Below are 24,053 nucleotides of genomic sequence, written 5' to 3' on the forward strand. Positions count from 1 at the left end.
ATTACACACTAAACATCTTTGTTTCCCCAGAACACTAAGATGTCTAATTGCTAACTGTCAGATAAATCAGCACATTATTATATATATATATTACTCATATATATACATATATATGTATATATATATGCACATATATATGTCATCAGGTGTCTGAAATTATAAAACTTGGCTGTAATTTTTGTAAGACAGATTGGGAATTTTGAACAATCTTTATTTTATCCGGTTTCTTTCTAAACTTGTGGTAGAGAAACAATTCCCTGAATTGATATTAATTTCCAGTTAGCTTAGAAAATGAGCCATCCACAGTTTTCTACTACTAAACTATAGGACCTTATAAAAGTGTACAGTTGTTAAAAGTGTTGCAAGATTCTATTTTGAGCCTTTGCATTTTGGTAAAAATTAACTTGAACCTTGAAGTCCAAGCTAATGATTTCTCTATAGGCAGTTTTTGTAACTCAGACCACAAAATTCTCAGCCACAAATTTGCACATCTCAGCATACATCAGCTCCGGTCCCTGGTTCATCTCTCTCCAATACTTCCCATAGGCAACTGAGTTCTATGATTTTCACATTGTGTTGGTGATTTTGTTGCTCCCAGAATAACTCCTCTGCACTCTCTGATGTTGGTGACAGGAAAATCCTGTTTTCTCATGTGTTAGCTAAAGAAGTGTCTTCAGAAGCTGTGTTGTCTGTCAGCTCTATGTTAATGGATCAAAAAGGTGGGACAGGTTTAAAATGGAAAAGAGAATCTTTTCATCTGAGGCTAATGCTTCTCTGGAAATTCATGTGTTGACACCAATAGGGTGTGATGAAGCCTTGGAGACCACATTAACTACATTCTTAGAATTCTGACAGCAGAACACATAGCAGTGAATTGAATAACTGCACACAATGTTGAACTCAGAGGATCCACTGTCATATTTTCCAAAGTCAGTCTGAGGATCAGCTTACATGGTTGCTCCTGAAATGGATGAACAGAGTAAAGTTTTTAATGAGTTTGTTGGACATAAAATATATCAGAACCAATACCTCTATTCTAATCCAAAGGATTTTACTTTTGAACAAGAATATCCAGAACATTTTATGGAGAGCTTACCAACATTAATTAAAAGACTTCATATATCCACACTAAGATAAATAAATTATTGAACAAATAAGCACAGGCCAAGTTTTCCCTCTGGAGTAGAAAAGAAGTAACAGTTGTTTATAGAGATGTCCTTGAAATTCTCTTCTCTTCAGCATGTCCTCTGATTGATTCTAGATAATTTTTAGAAAAGGAGATACCTAGATGACACCAGAATAATAATAATGTTATTGCAGCATGAGCCCTGAAAGGTAGGCAGGATTGATATGTGTTTCCCTAATTCTGAATGATGATGGGATAATGTCACCTTAGAGTAAAGTCACAACTAAGTAAATTTGAAAAGAGATTTTACAAATCATGTATAGCATTATCTGCAAATAAATTTCCTGAAACTGAGCAGCCTCTTTAAAGCAAAGAACACAGTCAATAAGACAGAAAGGCAGCCTACTGAATGGGAAAAGATCTTCATCAATCTCTCTTCAGACAAAGGACTGATCTTCAAAATATATAAAGAACTCAAGAAATTAGACAAGAAAATTTGAAATAACTTAATTAAAAATGGAGTATTGAACTAAATAGAGAATTCTCAAAAGAAGAATTTCAAATGGCCAAAAGATACTTACCAGAATGTTCAACATCCTTAGCTTTCAGGAAAATGCAAATCAAAACAATTCTGAGATACCATCTTACTCCTGTCAGAATGGCTAAGATCAAAAAAGGAATAATAGCTTATGCTGGAGAGGATGTGGAATAGGGAAACACTCATCCATTGCTGGTGAGAATGCAACCTTATACAACCACTTGGGAAATCAGTATGGTGGTTTCTCAGAAAATTGGGAATAAACTTACCTAAGGATCCAGCAATACCACTCTTGGGGATATACTCATAATATGATCAATTATACTACAAAAGCATTTGTTTAACTATGTTTATAGTAGCAGACAGAGATAATATTTAGAAACACAGCTTTTCATTTCACATTGATCCTAATAAGACATGACAGTGTGGAAACACAACATTTTCTATGCATAATGTGAAAAGGGAACTAAGTAAAGTGTAGTGAAACTTAACAAGGGAAATGTGTACACAGAGCTAAGTTAATGCTTCAATTTCTGTAACTATCATCAGTGTGTATGACTTATATCTTGCGCTGAGTACTGCCTTCTGCCTAGGTCCAACTACAGAGCCTTCTATAGCAGGAAGATATGCAAATAAGGCTTCTTTGTGCCCATAAAAACCAGCCCTGACCTGACCCTGCAGCTCTGGCAGAAGAGACAAGCCCTGGAATCACAAGCCCTCCCATTCAGAGTTCAGCACTGAACATAGACCACTCACCATGGACTTAGGGCTCATATTGGTTTTCTCTGTCCTTATTTTAAAAGGTAATTAATAAAAATGAGATGCTGTGTATTGTGTGGACATGAAAAAGAGAAAAAAAATGTCTTCTGTGTCAGTTTTCTAACCAGAATTCTTTGTGTTTACAGGTGTCCAGTGTGAGGTGCAGTTGCTGGAGTCTGGGGGAGGCTTAGTGCAGCCTGGAAAGTCCCCGAAACTCTCTTGTGCAGCCTCTGGATTCACCTTCAGTGATTATTACATGAACTGGGTCCATCAGGCTCCAGGGAAGGGGCTAGAGTGGGTCGCATACATTACTGGTTGTGGTGATACCACCAGTTATACTGACGCTATGAAGGGCCGGTTCACAATCTCCAGAGACAATGCCAAGAATACTCTGTACCTGGAAATGAGCAGTCTGAGGTCTGAGGACACAACCATCTATTACTGTGCAAGATACACAGTGAGTGAATGCTACTGTGAGCTCAGACACAAACACACCTGTGGGGAACACAGAACCAGCAGGGGACACTGAGAGCACTTAGAAATCAGGGTCAGAGAAGAGCCTGCTCAGAGAAGCATGGAAGACTGTATTCTCTGTTTTTGCACTGCCTCTCCATATCACACTTAGGGATTTTCTCTAAAGGTATAGTGTGTAGTAATCCTTGAATATCCAAATGTTTAATCCGATTTCTTTTTCCTGTTGGGTTGTGTGTGTTTATTTATTACAGTGTTTCTCCTTGTTTCCCTTTAACTCTTTTTTTCCAGTTTATTTATTTTTTATTAAAAATTACCATCTCCTCCCCTCCTCCTCCCCCTTCCCTCCCATCCCCTCCACCTACACCCCCACTCCCTCCCTCTTGAGGCCAAACAGCCATCAGGGTTCTTTTTAATTTAATTTTTTTATTAAATTATATAATTTTACAAATTTTCACCTCCTCCCCTCCTCCCATTTCCCTTTTTTCTCCCTCCACCCCTTCCCCTCCCTCTCCAGTCCAAGGAGCAGTCAGGGTTCCCCACCCTGTGGGAAGTCCAAGTTCCTCCCCCATCCATCCAGGTCTAGGAAGGTGAGCATCCAAACAGACTAGGTTCCCAAAAAGCCAGTACATACAGTAGTATCAAAACCCAGTGCCATTGTCCTTGGCTTCTCAGTCAGCCCTCCTTGTCAGCCACGTTCAGAGAGTCTGGTTTGATCACATTCTCCATCAGTCCCAGTCCAGTTGGCCTTGGTGAGCTCCCATTAGATCAGTCCCATTGTCTCGGTGAATGGTCACACCCTTCGTGGTCCTGACTTCTTTGCTCATGTTCTCCCTCCTTCTGCTCCTCATTTTGACGTTGGGAGCTTAGTTCAGTGCTCCAACGTGGGTTTCTGTTTCTAAATCCATCCAACGTCAGATGAAGTTTCTATGGTGATATGCAAGATAATCATCAGTGTGGCTATAGTAAAGGGCCAGTTCAGGTCCCCCTCCTATGCTGCTCAAGGAGCAAGCTGAGGGCATTTCCTTGGACACGTGGTAACCCCTCTAGAGTCCAATCTCTTGCCTACCTTCAAATGGCTCCCTTAACTAAGATATATACTTCCTTGATTCCATATCCATTCTTCCTCCATCCCAACTGTCCCATTTTCCCAAGCTCTCCCCATCCTCCACTTATCACTTCTCTCTCCCCATCTCCCCTTACCCCCATTTTGTCCCCACACCCAAGCTCTCAATTTTTGCCTGGCAATCTTGTTTACTTCCAATATCCAGGAGGATAACTACATGTATTTCTTTGAGTTCACCTTCCTATATAACTTCTCTAAGATCATGTAATATAGGCTCAATTCTATGGCTAGAATCCACTAATGAGTGAGTACATACCATATTCATCTTTTTGGGTCTGGGTTACCTCACTCAGGATGGTGTTTTCTATTTCCATCCATTTGCATGCAAAATTCAAGATGTCATTGTTTTTTTACCACTGAGTAGTACTCTAGTGAGTATATATTCCATACTTTCTTTTTCCATTCTTCCATTGAGGGGCATCTAGGTTGTTTCAGGATATGGCTACAAATAATGCTGCTATGAACATAGTTGAACAAAGGCTTTTGTAGTATGATAGGGCATCTCTTGGGTATATTCTCAGGAGTGCTATTGCTGGATCCTGAGGTAGGTTGATCCCAAATTTCCTGAGAAACTGCTACACTGATTTCCAAAGTGGTTGCACAAGTTTGCATTCCCACCAGCAATGGATGAGTGTTCCCCTTACTCCACATTCTCTCCAGCAAAGGCTATCATTGGTGTTTTTGATTTTAGCCAATCTGACAGGTGTAAGATGGTATCTCAAAGTTGTTTGCATTTGCATTTCCTTGATCGCTATGGAGGACCTTTCTTCACTTTAACTCTTTCTGTCTACCTGTCTCTCTCAATGTTTCGCTCTCCTTCTTTCTCTCTCTCTTTCACACACTTTCTCTCTAACTACTCTCCGTGTGTGTGTGTGTGTTTGTGTGTGTGTGTGTGTGTGTGTGTGTGTGTGTGTGCTGACATATGATGCTCAACAGCCTCTTTCTTCCTCTTTTCAATGTGTGGCACACACTGCTACTTATATGTGCAGTCTGCTCACATTTTTAACCTTTCATTCAGGTGTATGAGTTGAACATGAGTAGTGAGATTCTAGCACATGCTGTGGTCAACTACACAGTAGTCTTGAAACGGTCATGGAGTGCAGACTCAGAACAGTAGTCACCAGCTGAGGGGGAAGTTTCCTTCTACTTCTCATTGTCATCTTCCCTCTGTTTTCTTTGTTTGGTTTGATTTATCCTCCGTACTCCAACATTCATGAAATCCATACTCAGTATATTGATAATTTACAGCATCAGTTATAATTGCTGAGCATCAAGGAAGAATTTGTGGTTTATGGTGTTTATTTCCATAGTGTATAATGCAGTCTTCCAAAAATTATTTTCTTTAGGAAAAACGTAATGTTTTTAAAGATTGAGCTAGGCTTGTAGCTCTGGGGTAGAGTGCTTTCTTGATGATGTGAAAGGTCTTAAGTTTAAGAATCAAACTCACTTAAAAATAAGAATTAAGCACAAATATTATTTCTCACTCTCTTAGATTTAAATGTTTCACTTTCATGGCAAGAAAAGGAAAGAAAGTCCCCAGAGTGAGAAGTGAAACAAGTCTTCAGGAGTTCATCTTTTAGGTTCCAGAGCAAGCAGTTTGTCTGTTGTCTGCAGCATCCATGACACAGTTGTAAATAACTTAAAACAGTGTATCCAATGCAGGGTAAGGACAATGTTTGAATGGTTATAAATGCTAATTGGCTAGACTGTGTGCATAGTGCATGGTTTGCACAAGTGTCTGGAGGCTTGAGTTAAGTTTGAGCATGTTTATCAGTTGATTTCTATCTTATTTTTGAGACAGGATCTCACAGTGAAACTGGAGCACACATGCTCAGATAGAATCTTTGGATGGCAAATCTTAGAGTACCTCCATTCACAACCTCCCCAGTGTTGGAAATATAGGATAAACCATCACACCTAGCTTCTAAGCTAAGTGTTGTGAATTAAGCTAATATACTAATATACTGGGAGGCAGGCACCTTACCACTGAGCCAGCTCTCCATGAATATTATCACTATACATTGATAAAAGAATTGTAAGATGTAAAAGCAAATGTGTATATTGTAAAATAATTTTTAAAAGAGAAAATGTGTTGCCAATTATGGATATTTAAACCACTAACAGTCTAAATGAAAATTAATACCTTGAGTCCAAAGCTTTTATATTCTCATAAATAACCCTTAAAACTCTGACTTTTTATGTAGTACTGGAATTGTGGAGATGGGCAGGATCTGCAAAAGAAGAGGGAAAGGAAATAATCATCAGAATATATTGTGTTAAAAGTTTTTCATGAAAATAAATTCATTAATTATCAAGAACACTGCATTTGATGGTTGGGTGTAGTGGAACTTGTCTTAATCTGTTCACTAGGAGACAGAGCAAGAAAATATTTCATACCTTGTTCTATATAGAAAATTGAGGCCACAGAGATGACCCTTTCACAAAAAGAAGAAAGTCATCCCTCTTATCTGTGAATGTAGGAGAGTCTTTCTTTGTGTGGGTGTGTAGGATGAGTATAGGACTGTATCTGGAAGTGGGATTCTCATTCATTCTCTGTGTATCTCTGTCTGTGTATGTTGGAATGTGTGGTTGTATCTGGAAGGGGGACTCTGTGTGTGGCTGAGGTTGCAGTTGTACATTTTTAATGCCGCCTACTTCCCTACTTTCCGGAGAATTTTCAGTTGTCCTACCTTGTGATCTACTAAGGTGATCAACACTATGAACAAAACTAACATTTCTGTCATCTTAGCTTTCACAATCCATCATAAGGATGTCATAAAATTAAATCAAGTTAACAAACCAGAAACACCTTCTCATGGATGACATCTTCATCATCAGCATGGGGCCCTCCCACATCCACCATTAAGCAAGAAATTGGCTCCCAAAGTCTTGCATGCAGACTTTGATGATGGAGGCATATTTTCGAGCTGAGGTTCTTTGTTTCCTGATGACTCTATTTTGTATTATGTTGACGAAATTCTAACCACAACACAAATGGACAGGTTGGCATTGTTATGATAATGTGTCCCATTAAATGAATGACATTTATTCAACACAAAGGAAAAAAATGACTGATGAAGCACTTGAGAATAAGGATCCACCTCTCAAACAGAAGATAATTATAAATAATGTCTGACTTTACCATGAACTCATTCCCTTTGCAAAGGACTTATTCTTAGTGACTTCTTTCTAGACAGATTCAGAGAAAAGAGAAACCCAGGGAGCAATAGAATACACAATACAGATACAAACTATCTCTGCAGTAACCAAAGTCAAAAATTCCTGTATAAGCCAAACGATAACAAGTTCTCCAATGTAGTTTCAGAAAACATTATTTCTGTGATACTCCTTCCCCGATTTTTGTAACCACAAAGAAATATCAGAGAAACCCAAGATGAGACATAGTAAACATGTCTAAAAAATATTCTTCTAACTTCTTGAACATCATGAATAATAACACAACACTAACAGTGGTGGTTTCCAAACAGTATTTGCAAGGATGACTGTCTCATCTACGTTATATTCTAACTCCACCACTGCTACTCATAGTAAACAGATTATGCATGACAAAATGGGGGACATAAAAAGTGGGGGTACAATACATAAGAAATGGTGGATGTCAGGATCTGACAGGTCAGGTTGGTTACAGCACCTCATTTCCCTTCCCAGGTGATTTATATTACCAAGTTGTGGGAAAAAGCCCAGTAGTGCCTTGTCCTCTATGGTTATCCCTACCACCAGGCATACAGTTTCCACTGTTCAAGCATACCCTCCTTCCATGTCTTGTTATCACTCTGCCTTTTATTACTTCAGACCACATAACCCTCAAGCCATGCTAGATGCTACATTTTTTCATGAGGTGTTGAGAACTGGTGGCTTTCTCATCCATGCCAATGCAACAAACATAAAATCTTGGTTGGTATGTGCTACAACCTGAGGACAGAGAAAGAGAGACATATAAATATATGAAGAGAAAAAAGACTGACATGAATAAAGATGTTCAAGGAAAAGTACCCATGTATGGTGTCCCTAATTAAAAAGGTAAGTAGTCTGATCCTAATAAGATAGGATGCAAGTCAGTCACTTGAATTTTTTCCCAGATGAACACAAGATCACACATACTCAATCTTAGTAATTACAAGTTATCTTCTTAATGAGGGATAAGAATAATATGTCTCTACTGACACCAAAATAATAAATTCTAAGTTTTTAAACTATGATTTCTGATCACTACGAGCCCTAATTCCATCCTAAATCTACTTTATGTATTTCAGAAACTTTCAAATGCATCGAGTAAGTGATACCCTGTTTTATCATCATTGAGTGAATGTGGACTCACCATAAATATTCCCATCATTTGCTTGGCAGGGCTGCACAAGTTATTTCTTGTTTGTCTCAAAATATTTTTTTTGTTTGTCAGGGATTAGAAATCCAGCCAGAACCAGGAAAATGTTCCTTTTGTTCTAAGAAGCAGAAAGCCAAATTCAGTCATTTGAAGGGGAAATAGAATCCGCTTTTTTTTATATCTAAGGAACCTCCCCCAATGCAAAGCAGCCTTCAATCTGAGAAGCCCCATTTCCTTCTCATGGGAACCTCCAGCAGAACATGTCTAACCTGGTGCTGCTCCTCTGCCTCATGACCTTTTCAATCTGTATTTCAGGGTTTCAGGAGAGACCCAGGTACATCATGTATGGAATGTATGAATAATGATGATTCTCCTTTTCCCCATGTGCAATGTCCCAGGTCCAGGTGAAGGAGTCAGGACCTGGCTTGGTGCAGTCATCACAGACTCAGACCCTGTCTCTTACCTGAACTCTCTCTGTATTCTCTTTAACCAGCTCCCATGTACAGTGGGACAACAGCCTCCAGGGTAGGGTCTGGAGTTAATGGAAATAATCTGGAATAATGAAAACACTGATTACAATTCAATTCTCAAATCCAAGGTCAACATCAACAGGGACACCTCCAAGAGCCAAGTTCTCTTAAAATTGAACAGTTTGCAAACACAGCCAAATATTACTCTACCAGAGACACAGTGAGGGAACTCCAGTGTGAACCTGTACAAAACCTTCCTACAGAGACTTCAGGTGTTACTAAGGGCCAATAGAGAATGCCCAGCACTAGCACAATACATTTCAGTGTGCAGAATCATAGCAGGTACACAAGCCCATGAAGGATTGGCTTCTCTATTGCTTGGCTTGCTCTGTGAATCAAAGTCTTGTTTCTCATTGCACTCTTATATAATTTAGTCTTTACTAATATTTTATGCATCTGAATATTTTTGAAGTCCTGTTTTCCATTGTAATGTTTATTTTTCTATACAATATGTAATCTCATTTGAACTAGATGGCATCATAAAGGAAAGACTTGGCTATGTTGTGGGCACCAGAGTAAATCTTGAAGTAACAAAGAGATCATTGGGAGTGGGGTCCCTAGATTCACAACAGAGCCTTATTTAACTATCCAGTTAGAGCAGAATTTAGAATTTTGGCAAGAGCCAACAGATCAAGCAGAAATACCCTGGTAGGACCTATAAACCATTAACCTTTATAACCTCTACTCTCTCCACTATCTTCACATAAAACATGAACATCAATTTCATCATTGATCATGTGTATGCTCTGGTACTTAGACCATGGAACCAATGCAGCTATATACAACAGCTGAGCTTCAGGAGGCAGCAGGAGTTTCCTGGCTAACACTATGCTTAAGGTGTCCCTGAGCCTCAAGTCCCTTTCCTGAAATAATGTCAAATTGCAATGTAGTTCGTAGGTCTTAGGATCTACTCTGATCTTCTCAGATTGCTGGTATGTAATCAATTTGGTTTTGGCTAAAATAAGATACCGAACATCTACCAAGGTATTTAAACACATTTTAAAAGTTTACTGGATTTAGTTTTAGCACTTAGATACATTTCTCTTGCCATTCCTTCCTCCATAGAGTTCCTACTTCCACCAATACACTTGCAAATAAGTTTTACGGTCTCTTCAGTAATATCCTTGATCTGAATATCAGATGTCCCAGCTTGTTGCACCTATAGGATTCTGGTAAAGTCTTGTGGGTTTTGGGCTACCCTCCATTACATTCTTGGAACCTTCTGGTTGATCTCACTGAAGAAGAACAAGTGGGTATTCAAATCAATGGCATAACATTTGTCAACTCAAATGTGATAAAAATAAGGATCTCTTGTTGGTCTGCTCACATTGTCATGGAGTCTACAGCATAGCACTCATCCTTATTCTCTGGGTCTTACATGCTCTCCACTCTCTCTACTGAGGTATTCTTTTGGCGTGGAGGCAGTGACATGGATTCCCACTAGACCTGAACACATATACTTATTCTAAGCAATTTGAAAACTTATGTGTCTCAGAATTAAGCATCACTCCACTTCAAAAGAAGCTTATCAGATGAAGGATAAGATCAACTCTAACTATGTGTTCACAAATATGTACAGTTAGCAAAATGACTGTAGTAGATTCTTCGCTAAGAACTATGACCTACCCAAGCCTGAGAGTTTAGAGTATCAACCATGGGTTCTTTCATGTAAATTAGGCCATCTTCATCTTGATTCCTCAAACTTTGTGTAATGATGTCTTCAGTACTATCATCTTTTATCTATTTCTGGTAGGAAACCAGAGTCAATGTCAATAACTTGTGTTGTTTGAGGAGCCTTGGGCTTTCCTTATGAGTAAACACTCATAAGGACCCCTCCCATCTCTGACACAGATTAGGAAATTTTGTCCACAACTTGAAGTGTATTTGAAGGTAAGAAATATGAGAAGTCATATCACCAAGCTTTATCTCCTGTTAGAGACTGTTAGCCGAACTTGAGGAAATAGAATGGGAGCCTTGACATATGACACAAAAGTGATACTTGAAACTTGGACTAGATTCCACCTGAGCCACATCTTCATCTACACACACACACAAGGAAGAAACAGCTTATTCCACAACTGAATTTTGTTAAAGATGGAAGACATTACCATATAGCAATTTGTTACAAATAAAAAAAGAAGGACCACCAATTTGAGCCCTGACACAATTCTCCATAACTGGTTCCCAAGGCCAGTAATAGGTGATTCGTTGAAGCAAGGGATAGTATATTCAATAAACTATTCCTCATATCCTGATGTAATTTCCTGTATGAAAATTTACCTTCTAGTTCTCTTATATCCTTTCCTATGGGCTGCATGATCCCATAGGCTATGGGATGAAATGATGGAGGTGGGTCTTTTATCAATCTGTTGATTTCATTGGTTAGTTAATAAAGAAAACTGCTTGGCCTAATAGGTTAGAAAATAGGTGGGTGGAGTAGACAGAACAGGAAGAAGGAAGTGAGGTAGATGGCTCAGACAATTGCCCTGCCTCTACAACCAGATGCAATGAAGCCAGCCACCAGGTCAGATGTGCTGAATCTTTCCCGGTAAGACACCATTCGTGGTGTTACAAAGATTATTAGATATGGGTTAGTCAAGATGTGAATAAGAGGCTGAAACTAATGGGCCAGGCAGTGTTTAAAAGAATACAGTTTCCATGTAATTATTTTGGGTCATAAGCTAGCCGGTGGCCGGGAGCCGGGCGGGATGAAAAGCATGCCCACACCTCATCACTACAATGACATAGCTCTCTAACACACATTCCTGACCTCAGTGCAAAGAGTGATGGAGGTGGGTCTTCTATCAATCTGTTGATTTCATTGGTTAATTAATAAAGAAAACTGCTTGGCCTAATAGGTGGAGTAGACAGAACAGGAAGAAGGAAGTGAGGTAGATGGCTCAGACAATTGCCCTGCCTCTACAGCCAGATGCAATGAAGCTCCAGCCCAAGATGGACGTATGCTAGGATCTTCCCGGTAAGGCACCACTTCGTGGTGCTACACAGATTATTAGATATGGGTTAATCAAGATGTGAGTAAGAGGCTGAAAATAATGGGCCAGGCAGTATTTAAAAGAATACAGTTTCTGTGTAATTATTTTGGGTTTTAAGCTAGCCGTGCAGGAGCCAGGGCGGCAGGAATGCAGCCCGTCTGCTCCTCACTACAAAAGAGGGCTGTTGTCTATTGGTAAGAATAATTGTCTTCTTCTGTGACTGGCGACACACCTCAAGGTGAGTGTCACCATTGTACACATATGTCAGTATAGAAGTTTAAACAACAGATAATTTACAGTGATTATTTTTTCTTATAGTCAGGTTGCTATCCCAGTTGAAACTTCAGGAGAAAAGACCTAGACAGATTAAGCTCACACAGTCATTTTTCCTCACCTGGTTCCTCTTCAGATGTGTCCTGAACCTGAGATCACAAAATTCTCAGCCTCCAGTGTGCATGCTTCACCAGATGTCAGCTCCAGTCCTTGTCCCCTCTGTCATCAGTTTTTATCATAGACAGCTGCAGGGACACCAGCAGTGAGTGTTGAAGGTTTGGGTAGATACAGAAGAGTCTAGATTCTTAGAATCTTGATATTAGGACTTATAACAATGAATTGAATAATTCTACACAAAGCAGAAAGACAGCTTATTCAGTCTCATATTACCCAGGGTCAGGTTGAGGATTAGAATTCATGACTGCTGGGGACTAGGTATGAGCAGGGACAAAGTTTTAAACAATTTGGTTAGGCCTAAAATATATCAAAGCCAATAATTAGAGGTTCTAATTATAAGCATTTACACTATATAAAAATTATCCATGACAAGATATTGAGATTCTAACACTATATCCCAAAAGACTGTTCACATCAATATCAGTGTCAGTAAATTAATAAACAAAAAGTACAAGTATCCTCCTCTTAAATACAAGAGAAAAATTAACTACATGGAAAGTCCATTGAATTAGTCTGCTCTTGGCTGTCTAGGGATTTGTTCTAAGGAGTTATAAAGAAAGTTATAACTGGGTGTTGTGAGTGCAGACTCATAGCATGCACAATCTCAAGGTCAGAAGCACTGGAGTAGGTTCTTATAACATGTGTCCTGATAGTGTGTGACTAGAGCACATAGATTCCTATGCTGCGCTTTCCTTAATTATGTCTAATCATCAATTTGATATCAATTGTAAAATAGACAAATTCATGCAAATAACTATTTTATAAATTATGTATAGATTTTTCTGTAAATAGGTCTTATACAAATAACTGAAGAATCTGACCAGTTCACTATTGGTCCAGAAGATGGTCCCATAATAATTGGCTGAACCTGGTTCAGTCAGAGCAAACATAAAAATACATTTCATCAGTGCCTGGTAGCCCCAAATATATTATATTCTTTTCCCACTTTAAGTTATTTCATAACTATTCTTACTATAAACTTGATTGAGTCATAGACTTTGTAAATTTTTTCTTACTAGGTAAAAAAATAAAATTATTGATATAGCTAAAGTATTGTAATTGATTAGAAGAAATCCAGGAATTGAAAAGTTGATTAACATTATGTTTATGAATCTAATAGTAGTATAATTAAAAATATAATAAATTATTTTTTATATCTTAAAATTTTTAAGTATAACCAAATGGTGCTATAATTTAATAATATAAAATAAAAAATTTGTACAATTGATATTTATGAAGAAACCTCACTAGGGCATGATCTAACTTATAACCAGCGAAATGTCCATAATGCATTTATTTCTCTTCTGCCTGTATTTTTAGTAATGATCCTACACTTGAAATTTTATTTACCCTGTCCAACATTATGTTGTCACATATGTGTCCACTCTTGAGTGACTATACAGTTATTGTTTGGGGGGATATCTCATAAGATCAATTCACTCCATATATGAAGAACATAATATTATATTAACTATGGTCAATATCCATACAGTTCATTGTTAGAATAATCTTCCCAATATAACTGTTGAGACATCTTAATCTACAGTGTGAAAGCCAGGGTCAACATTTCCCTCAGTGTTACATAACCTGAAGTCAGTTTTCTCAGATTCCACTTGTTAAGAAGTCCTTTTGTCCTCTTGGTATCTGGCTTTCACTCAAACAAAGTCTTTCAGGTTCATTCAGCTCAATGTCATATTTAGGCTTTTGTGAACAGAACTGGAAAAAAAAAAAGACAGGAAAGGCTTTGATTGCTCATCCAAGTACTGAAGAAACACCTCCATGGTTCAGAGAACATACTGTTCTTGTAGAGGATCAGCTCCAGTTTCTAACAACCACAACTGGAAGCTCATAACCACCTGCAAGTCTTGAGGACCCAGTACCAGTTTTTTAATTCCATGAATACTGTTCTACCCACAATCAGCACTATATTGACCATACAGAAAAATGTATGAGTTATCAAAAATAAAATACTTGCTTGAAGAGTTCTTGTGTAGTATATAAGGCCTTAATTCAAATGGTAATATTTCAAAAACATGTTCATTATTTTCATTAATAAATATTGTGTTAGAATTATTACCCCTGTTAAAGATTAGAATACTGTTAGTGACATCCAAGAGACCAGTTTCATTTATCTTATCAAAAAAAAATAATTTTTATTATTTTTCTGAGATTTGAATCCAAAGAATAACATATAGCTAAGACATCACATGAATGAAAGGTGTTCCTCTTGGAAAAACATCTTCCTGCCCTCAACCTAGATTGGCTCTTTTATCTTGGCCAATCCATTTGGGTAGAAGTGATTGTGTCAAGGCATCATCTTGGGGAAGAGGTCACATCTTTATTTCCATAGAAAGCAAAAAGTTATAGATTCACATTCAGTAGCTATAGAATGCATTGGGTCTGCCAGGTTCCATGGAAGGGACAGGAATGGGTCAAATCCATTAACATTAGTAGTAGGTATGTCTACTATGCTGATTCTCTAAAGAACCAATTCACCATGTACAAAGAAAATGCATAGAACACATTGTACCTGGAAATGAGCAGACTGAGGTCTGAGGATACAGTCACATATAATTGTGTAAAAGACACAATAGGTAGATACTACTGTGAGCTCAGACTCAAACCTCCCTGCAGCAAATTAGGAGAAGAGAGTGGTGAGAGCACAGAGAGCTCTGGGAATACAGGGCTATGCTACTCTGGGTTCCAGCTGTGAATCCATATCACATTCAGGGATACTCACTAGAGGTAGTGTGTACTAATCCTTGAAGTTTCCAAAGGTTGATTTATTGAAATTTCAGTTTTCTGTTGAGATCTGTGTCTATTTACTTATTATTATATTGTTTCTATGTATCGCTGTCTCTGTCTGTATGTCTATTTCTTGCTAAATCTATGTCTCTCTGTGTGTCTTTTTCTTTCTGTTTGTGTATATGTTGACATGAGATGGTTTCCTCTGTAAGTCTTTATGATAATTTTAAAATATGTTCCATCACTTGGCAAGAATTTCACCAATTGCCTAGACTAGTCTCAATGATCATACTGTCTCCATTTCTTAAGAATTTTTTCACTGATTGGGAATCACATATACCTTTATTGTTTAGTTCTCAAGAACTAAATGCATAGAACACATTGTACCTGGAAATGAGCAGACTGAGGTCTGAGGATACAGTCACATATAATTGTGTAAAAGACACAATAGGTAGATACTACTGTGAGCTCAGACTCAAACCTCCCTGCAGTTTAGTTCTCAAGAACTAAACAAAGTTCCTTCTGTTTGTGTGGCTAAAACTTGAATCACAGAGCTATCTCCATAGAACATTTTAGGTGTTTTTAAATGTAGGACATACTCTGATTTGAACAAAATGTAGATCATCACACAGGGCAGAAGAGGCCATATGGGGTCAGAATCAGATCCTGAAGAAGCAAAGAACCCTTGAGATTGTGTAATCCTAGACTATGACCAGAGACTCAGTAATATTCCCTAGTTAGAGCACTGGGTTGTTTAAAGTCAGAGCCAACAAGGGAACCAGTCAGTGTCAGTGAACCATGAACACAGATTGCCTTTAGAGTGTACATCATCATCACACAGATTGGGAAACTGACCTAGCCTTGAATCAACTGTAGTTCTAGTAATAAAATGTGTGTGAGGCTCCAGCACTGAGATTGTGAGTTCAATGGATCTAGTGATACTCACTGAGCTTCAATTAGTTGAAAATAGATACTAATCCACTCATATATAGCATGATTTCTTTGCTTCTTTCCTGTTTATGTGTTAAATTTCATCTTGTGGAATTTCAGCAGAATTTAATGGGTGCAATGAGTTTTCTTTCTTTCAAGTTTCTAAGAGTCTTATTTACACTGTTGTTCAAAAATTATGGTATATAACACCTCTGGCTAATTCTGAACTGAGGATCTTTATCTAGAGCTCTGATGTATTTATGTTACAAAAGTTGGAAGAAAGCAGTATTCTGAATAGCATGCTGGAATCATATAAAGTTTCATTACAAAAAGTAGGTAGGCATTGGAAGCCAAGTGATTTTGTTTCTTCAATCAAAGCACGATGTCATCTGTAAAATGATCTAGATTTTTCAGAAAATCATGAACATTTGTTACCTGTAATGTTGGAATAGCTGTGACTGTAACACATTTGTGTCCTGGGAATTTGGGAGAAATAGCACGGAGAGGGCTGTGTATTCATAGGTTCAACCATTAGGTAAAGATCTGGAAGATGTAGGCATGAACCAAATCTTGTAGTCCATCATGCAGGTACATCATTACATGAAATCAGAACAGTAACCTGAAGCTGGGAACTGAATAGAAAACCAAAAAGAACCCTGTTTATTAGCCTGCACTCCCTGGTTGCTCAGCATGCTTGTTTATACAAACAAGGAACAACTTCCCATGGATGGCACCACCCCGTATGTATAAACCTTTCTTCATCAATCATTACTCAAGAAAACGATCCTGTGTTCATTCATAAAACACAACCTGGTGGAGGAGACTTTTTCAAATGAAGTCCCTTCTTCTGTGATGACTGTAGCTTGTATTATGTTCATGGAATTCTAACCACACCACAAATGTACAAGCCGATACTGTCATTATAACAGGACCCATTAAGTGAGTGCCCATGTTTCCACCAGATATAAGTAACAAATAATTGACAAAAGACTTAAGGATAAGATTCTACCTATAAAGTAGAATATAATTATATGTAATGGTGTATTTATCATGGATTCTTTTCCTTTACAAATAATTTGTTTAGTGACTTTCTTTAGGAAATGCAAGGAAAAGGGAAACCCAATGAGCAAGAATATGCAGAGTACATATACAAATTATCTCTGAAGTAACCAAAGGCCAAGTCCTCCAATATAGAATGAGATATACACATTTATTTATGTAATACTCCTTCCCAAATTTTTGTTAACACAACTAAAATGTCAGATAAACCCAAGAAGAAACATGCTGAGATAATGTCTGAAAAATATTCTAATGTTCCTAGCAAAGAATATGTGAAACACAGCACTTGTTGTGGAAGTGACCATCAGAGCTTGCACAATATGGCTGAATACCTAATGTTTTCTCTACCACTGCCACTCTAGTACAAAGATTATGCACACACAAATAAGGAATTTAAAATGTGAGATCACCAATACCAAGTAATAGGCAGATATTCTCTGAATGCTGATTAATCAGTGTGGGTCCAGCTCTGCATTTTATTTTTCTATGGCTTTTATTACCAAAGCAAGGATGAAAGCTCTACACACTCTTGTTCTCTATGGTGATCTACAACACAAGGCACAGTGTTCACCATATTTATATTTGCCTACTTCTCCACTTTTGTAATAATTAAGCTTCCTTTCCCTATTTTTCATTTTCATTAACACAACTCTCAAGACTAGTTGCATACTACTGTGCTTCCTGAAGTTTTATTGACAGCCAAATTTTCCATCCCTTATTAATGCAATAATTATATAAAGGAAAATGGATTTTTCTATATTACTTGCTAATAAAAGAAATAAAAGTACATAGAGAAAGGTAGACTGACATATGTTAAGAGGTACTAAAACCAGTCCCACGATACTATGTTCCAAAATGAGAAAGTGAATAGGTGGAGTCCCATGAGGTAGGAATCAAATAAGTCCCTTGGGTATCCTCTCAGATAAACACTTGAAATCACACATAATAATGTTAGTGAGCTTCATCTTCACAAGTTATCTTCTAGACAAGTTATGAGAATCAGAATGAATTTACTGACACCAAGTGAATAAATTTTGTTACTTAAAGTATGGTTACTGATAACTAACCCATTCCATACTAAATTCAGTGCTGCAATTTATTTAGATATACAAATGCATTTAGGTTATGGTACACTGTTCTGCCTGCACTGCATAAATGTGGACTCACATAGTGTAAACACTCCTGTTTTGTTTGCCAGGTCTACACAGTGTGATTCATACTAATTCCCATTTTCCAGGGTTTGGAAATACAAACAATAATAAGAAAATATTCCTGAGTTCTTATAATCAAATCCTCTAAGAAACATAAGACAAATCTCATTCACCTGAGGGAAGTGGAAACCAAGAACCATCCTTTCTTTTATTATCTCAGGAACCTCTGCCAATGCAAAGCAGCCCTCAGGCTCACTATAAAAGGCAACTAATGGGAGACCACCAAGTCCACTTGGAATGGGACTGATAGAACATGCGACCAAATCGGACTCTCTGAAAGTGGCTGATGGTGGAGGCTGACCGAGAAGCCAAGGACAATGGCGATGGGCTTGGTCTCTACGACATGGACGGGCTCTGTGTGAGCCTTGTCAGTTTGGTTGCTCACCTTCCTGGACCTGGAGGGAGTTGGGAGGACCTTGGACTCAACATAGTGTAGAGAACCCTGATGGCTCTTTGGCCTGGAGAGGGAGGGAGTGGGGATATGGGTGGAGGGGAGGGGAGGGAAGGGGGAGGAGGAGGGGAGGAGATGGCAATTTTTAATAAAAAATAAATAAACTGGAAACAAAAAAAAGCCCAGGCCTAGCTGAGAGGCCCCATCTCCTTCTCACTAGAGCTTCCAGCAAAGCATGGCTGTCCTCTTGCTGCTCCTCTGTCTGGTGACATTTCCAAGTTGTAAGTGTTTCAGGGTTTCAGGAGAGTGACCCAAGCATGTCGTCTATGTAATGTATGACTGATCGTTATGTTGCTTCTCTTCAGGTGTCTTTCCCCAGGTACAGCTTAAGGAGACAGGACCTTGCCTGGTGCAGCCTTCACAGACCCTGTCTCTCAACTGCACTGTCTCTGGGTTCTCATTAACCAGCTATGCTATACACTGGGTTCGCCAGTCTTCAGGAAAGGGTCTGGAGTGGATGGGAGCAATAGGGTATAATGGAGACACAAAGTACAGTACAGCTCTTCAATCTCGAATTACCATCAGTAAGGACACCTCCAAGAGTGAAGTCTTCTTAAAATTGAACAGTGTGCACACTGAAGACGCAGCTATATATTACTGTACCAGGCACACAGTGAGGAAACTCCAATTTGAGCCTACACAAAAAATACCTCTTTGTAGAGACATCGGCGACCAGCAGAGGGCACTAAGGATGAACAGGGATTCCTGAGACCCAAAGATAAGGGTCATCTCAGAAGCTAAGATTTCATGACCTTGAATTTTAATATCAGAACCTGTGGTTTGCTCTTCCAGCCAAGCATATCCTAAGGCCCCTCTGCTTTCTCTTATTATATTCAATCTTCTATGTGTGCAAACATGAAATCAAATTTTTTTCTACATACTCTCTAAGTTATCCAATTGTTTCTGATTAATAGAAAGAATGGCACCTAATTTAATATATTCTGTGTGGTTCTCTCTCTCTCTCTCTCTCTCTCTCTCTCTCTCTCTCTCTCTCTCTCTCTCTCTCTCTCTCTCTGTGTGTGTGTGTGTGTGTGTGTGTGTGTGATATAATATATCAAAAGGAGTCTGAAATTGTGACACTTGTTGACTTACATTTCAATGTAAATTTTGGGAATTTTAATATTTGTAATTTATTCTCTTTGTTTTTGAACATGTAATGGAGAAACTATAGCTTCTTTGTAAAATACACTTTCCAATGGTATATTTGAAAATGAAATATACAAAATTTCCTTCTTCTACACCAAGAAAACTTAAAAGATTGCACTTGGTTATCATTTGTGAAAGGTTCTAATATTAAACATTTGCATCTTGTTAAAATTAGTATGCACCCTAATTTTCAAGAAATTATTCCTCTGTAGGCATATTCGCATGCTTTCAACGTATAAAATTCTCAGCCACATCCCTACTAGTGTGCACATCCCTACTAGTATAAGCTCTATTACTGCCTCCAACTCTCACCAGCCCTTTCCATAGCATCTGAGTTCTATGAAAACGGAGTTTCAGTTTGTGATTTGTTGATGCTTTTACTGGTAACAAAGGTTCCCAGAGTTACATGCTTCTCCTAAGCACCCTTACCTATAAAGAATTCCAAATTCCCATCCATTGTCCAACCACTATCTTGTATTTCTCTTCCTGGTCCCTCTTTATTGAGGAGTCCCCAAATAAAAAGCACACACTATCAAGGGCCCTCCATCTACAAAATATTTATAAAGAAGGGATGGGATAGGAAGTGTTCCTAACCTGTGGCAGCAGCCCAGGAGACAGAGCACAGATATTCCTCAACCCCTTATACTCCCTGGTCTTTCTGCAGGGTGGGAGTTCCTTTGTTTCAATAGCCTGCCTGCAGCAAGGTAGGCCTTTTGTCTGTGGGGTCCCTGGCCAGCAAGGGGAACTGATCCTGTACCAGAAGATCCATCGGGGAGCATTTGGAGGAAGAGATGAGCAGGCACCAATGCAAGAATTCCTCCAACAATCTGAAAAACAACCTGAAAACACCAGAACCCAGCGAACTGACAAAAGGAGGTCTTGAACACCCTAATCAAAAAGAAGTAGAAAAAAATTGACTTCCTGAAAGAGAGTCCCTTAAACAGGAGGTAAAAAACTCCCTCAAAGAAATGGACAAGAAGAATAACAAAAAGTTTGAAGAAATGAGTAAATCCATAAGTGATATCCTAGGACACCAAGAAAAAACAATCAAACAGATCATGGAAACAGTTCAAGACTTGAAAACTGAAATGGAGGCAATGAAGAAAATACAAACTGACGGCCAGCTGGATATGCAAAAACTAGATAAATGAATAGAGACTACAGAAACAAATATAACCAAGAGAATTCAAGAGATAGAAGAAAGAATCTCAGATTCTGAAAACACCAGAGAGGAAATAAACACACTGATCAAAGAAAACAGCAAATCCAACAAATTCTCATCACAAAACATTCAGGAAATCTGGGACACAATAAAAAGATCAAACCTAAGAATAATAGGCGTAGAAGAAGGAGAAGAATTACAGCTCAATGGTCCAGAAAATATATTTAATAAAATTATAGAAGAAAACTTCCCAAACCTAAAGCAAGATATTTCTATTAAGGTTCAAGAAGCTTACAGAGCACCAAATAAACTGGATCAAAAAAATCATCCCCTCGCCATATTATAATCAAAACACAAAACATACAGAAAAAAGAAAGAACATTAAGAGCTACAAAGGAAAAAGGTCAAGTAACTTTTAAAGGTAAACCTATCAGACTTACACCTGACTTCTCTATGGAAACCATGAAAGCCAGAAGGTCCTGGATAGATGTACTGCAGAAACTAAGAGACTATGTATGCAAACCCAGACTACAATACCCAACCAAGCTTTCATTCACTAGCAATGGGAAAAACGATATATTCCACGATGAAAACAAATTTAAACAATATGTAGCCACAAATCCAGCCTTACATAAATTAATAGAAGAAAAATCACAAGCCAAGGAATCCAACAATGTCCACAATAGCAACCCTACACCAGCACAACTCAAAGAAGGGAAACACACAAACTCTACTACCAAAAAATAAAGAAATAACTGGAGATAACAACCACTGGTCATTAATATCGCTTAATATCAATGGACTCAATTCATGTATGAAAAGGCACAAGTACATGGAAAGTCCCTTGAATTTGTCTGCTTTTCACTGTCTAGGGATTTGTTCTAGGGAGTTATAAAGGAAAACATAACTAGGTGTTATGAGTGCAGAATCATAGCATGCAGAATCTCAAGGTCAAAAACACTAGAGTAGGTTCTTATAACATGTGTATAGTGTGAAGCGGCGGGGCTGCGTCCCGCCACCCGCCGCTGGCTTTACCCAAAATAATTACACGGAAACTGTATTCTTTTAAAACACTGCCTGGCCCATAGTTTCAGCCTCTTATTGGTTAATTCTCACATCTTGCTTTAACCCATATTTAGTAATCTGGGTAGCACCACGAGGTGTGCCTTACCAGGAGAGATCTTAATCTGTGTCCATCTCGGAGAGGAGAAGCATGGAGACTCACTATGGCGACTGCCTGAAGCGTCTCTCCAACTCTACTTCCTTGTTCCCACAATTCTGTTCTGTCTACTCCACCTACCTAATTTTCTGTTCTTAAAGGGCCAAGGCAGTTTTCTTTATTAATTAACCAATGAAAGAAACATAGACAGATAACTCTCCTCCATCATTTCCCCTTTTTCTGTTTAAACAAAAAAGAAAGGCTTCAACTTTAACATAGCAAAATTACATATAACAAAACAGTTATCAAGCAAGTATTACAGTTACAATATTTAAATCTATTTTATCTTTTATCATAACTAAGGAAAGCTATAACTATCTATTTATTCTTCAACTCCATCAAAGACTCCAGAAGGATATAATGCTACCTAAGTAAACAAGAAATAAGTAACTTATAAAACTCTAGAAATGACAGAGACAACTCGCTGCCTGGACAGTCACCCAAAGTTCCTCTGTACCGTCGGGGCATCCATCTTCGGGCTTCAGGCCCACAGTATCCAGCAGACATTTCCATGAAGCAGAAAAATTCCAAAGACAGTTCAGTCACTTTCTGCTGTGTCCTGCAGAACGTCTCGCAGACTCTTTCACGAATCAGGAACCCTGAGAGACCATCTCACCTTTAGGCAAGTTTAACAGTCCTCTTTCTGTGGGTTCCTTGTGTCCAGTTTATGCAACAGTCCAGGCAAGAGCAGTTTCTTGCCCAAATGGCTAACAAACTCCATAAGTAGCCTCTTCGATGCCCATCTTCCTCTTGAAGTAGATTGGTGCTGCCAGGAGCAGACGTGTCTCATTGTCATGAAAAACCCTAAGTTATTAAAACATTAAATGCCATATTCTGCAGTCTTTGAAAGATATGAAGAATGCCTATCTGAAATATATCTATGCACATCTAGAAAATGACTAACATGACTACAAGCTTGACTATTAATCGATGATTATCCATTAACAACCTATATTTCCTAATTATACATTACATTCTTTAAAATGAACTACAATCACAATAGCTTAATCAAAATCAGAAATACATATACATATAACAAATTGACCTTAAAATCCATACCATTGCAAATTATTCATCTCTATATCATATCTATATCATATCTATATCATATCCCCCTTTAAATCTAAAAGAACATTTATAAGCAATATTTGGGAAAATGGGTGCAGTTTTTTCTCTCCAAACTGCTTCCTGCTGAATGGGGGCGCTGTTATTTAGGTCTTTCATGGTGTAACCTGTGTGTTAGGTTCCTCTCAGTTGGCAGTTGAGTGAAGTAATTTTTTGAAGATGTTTACAGCAACCTTTCAGGAGGGCGTGGTCTATCATACCATATTGGGATAGAAGCAATCCACAGAGTCTCGTCCTCTGTGAAAACAAAAGAAGAAACTCTTTTCCAAAGCATCATGTTCTTAGATCCAAATTCTGAAGTCATACCATTAAGATGTCCATTCTGGTCTAGCCTGGCAGCCCATATAATGAAATGTCTCTCTGTACTTAGCTCCTTTACAGTCAAAAAAATCAAAGAAAACACAACAAAATACATAATCCAGACTCTCTGTGAATTTTCCATTTTTACGTGGCTTATTTTTACTCTATCACTTTACTTCTTTTAATCTATAACTATCTGTACTCTGTCTCTTTAAAGACTTTAACCTTTTTTTTAAGGCATTAACTTTATTCTCTATATTTTCTTTTTCTCTCTTTTAAGCCTACGTGAGCCATTTAAAGGCCTTCTATGTCTGAATCTTTTCTATTGTGAATCTGTAATTTTTTACTATCCAGGAGCATTTCTTAA

At 38.1% G+C, this 24,053-nt stretch overlaps 2 gene segments (V, D, J or C); both read left to right on the forward strand.

Moving 5' to 3' along the window:
- Nucleotides 1–2,421: 2,421 nt before the first annotated feature.
- LOC121677255 lies at nucleotides 2,422–8,832 on the forward strand. The segment is given in 4 exon segments: nucleotides 2,422–2,467; nucleotides 2,570–2,866; nucleotides 5,601–5,683; nucleotides 8,764–8,832. Coding segments are annotated over 4 exon segments (495 nt in total).
- A 10,077-nt stretch (nucleotides 8,833–18,909) lies between these two features.
- On the forward strand, nucleotides 18,910–19,443 carry LOC121677256. The segment is given in 2 exon segments: nucleotides 18,910–18,955; nucleotides 19,040–19,443. Coding segments are annotated over 2 exon segments (450 nt in total).
- The last annotated feature ends 4,610 nt before the right edge of the window (nucleotides 19,444–24,053 follow it).

Source organism: Arvicola amphibius, chromosome 7, assembly GCF_903992535.2.
Source record: "Arvicola amphibius chromosome 7, mArvAmp1.2, whole genome shotgun sequence".
Classification (NCBI taxonomy): Eukaryota; Metazoa; Chordata; class Mammalia; order Rodentia; family Cricetidae; genus Arvicola; species Arvicola amphibius.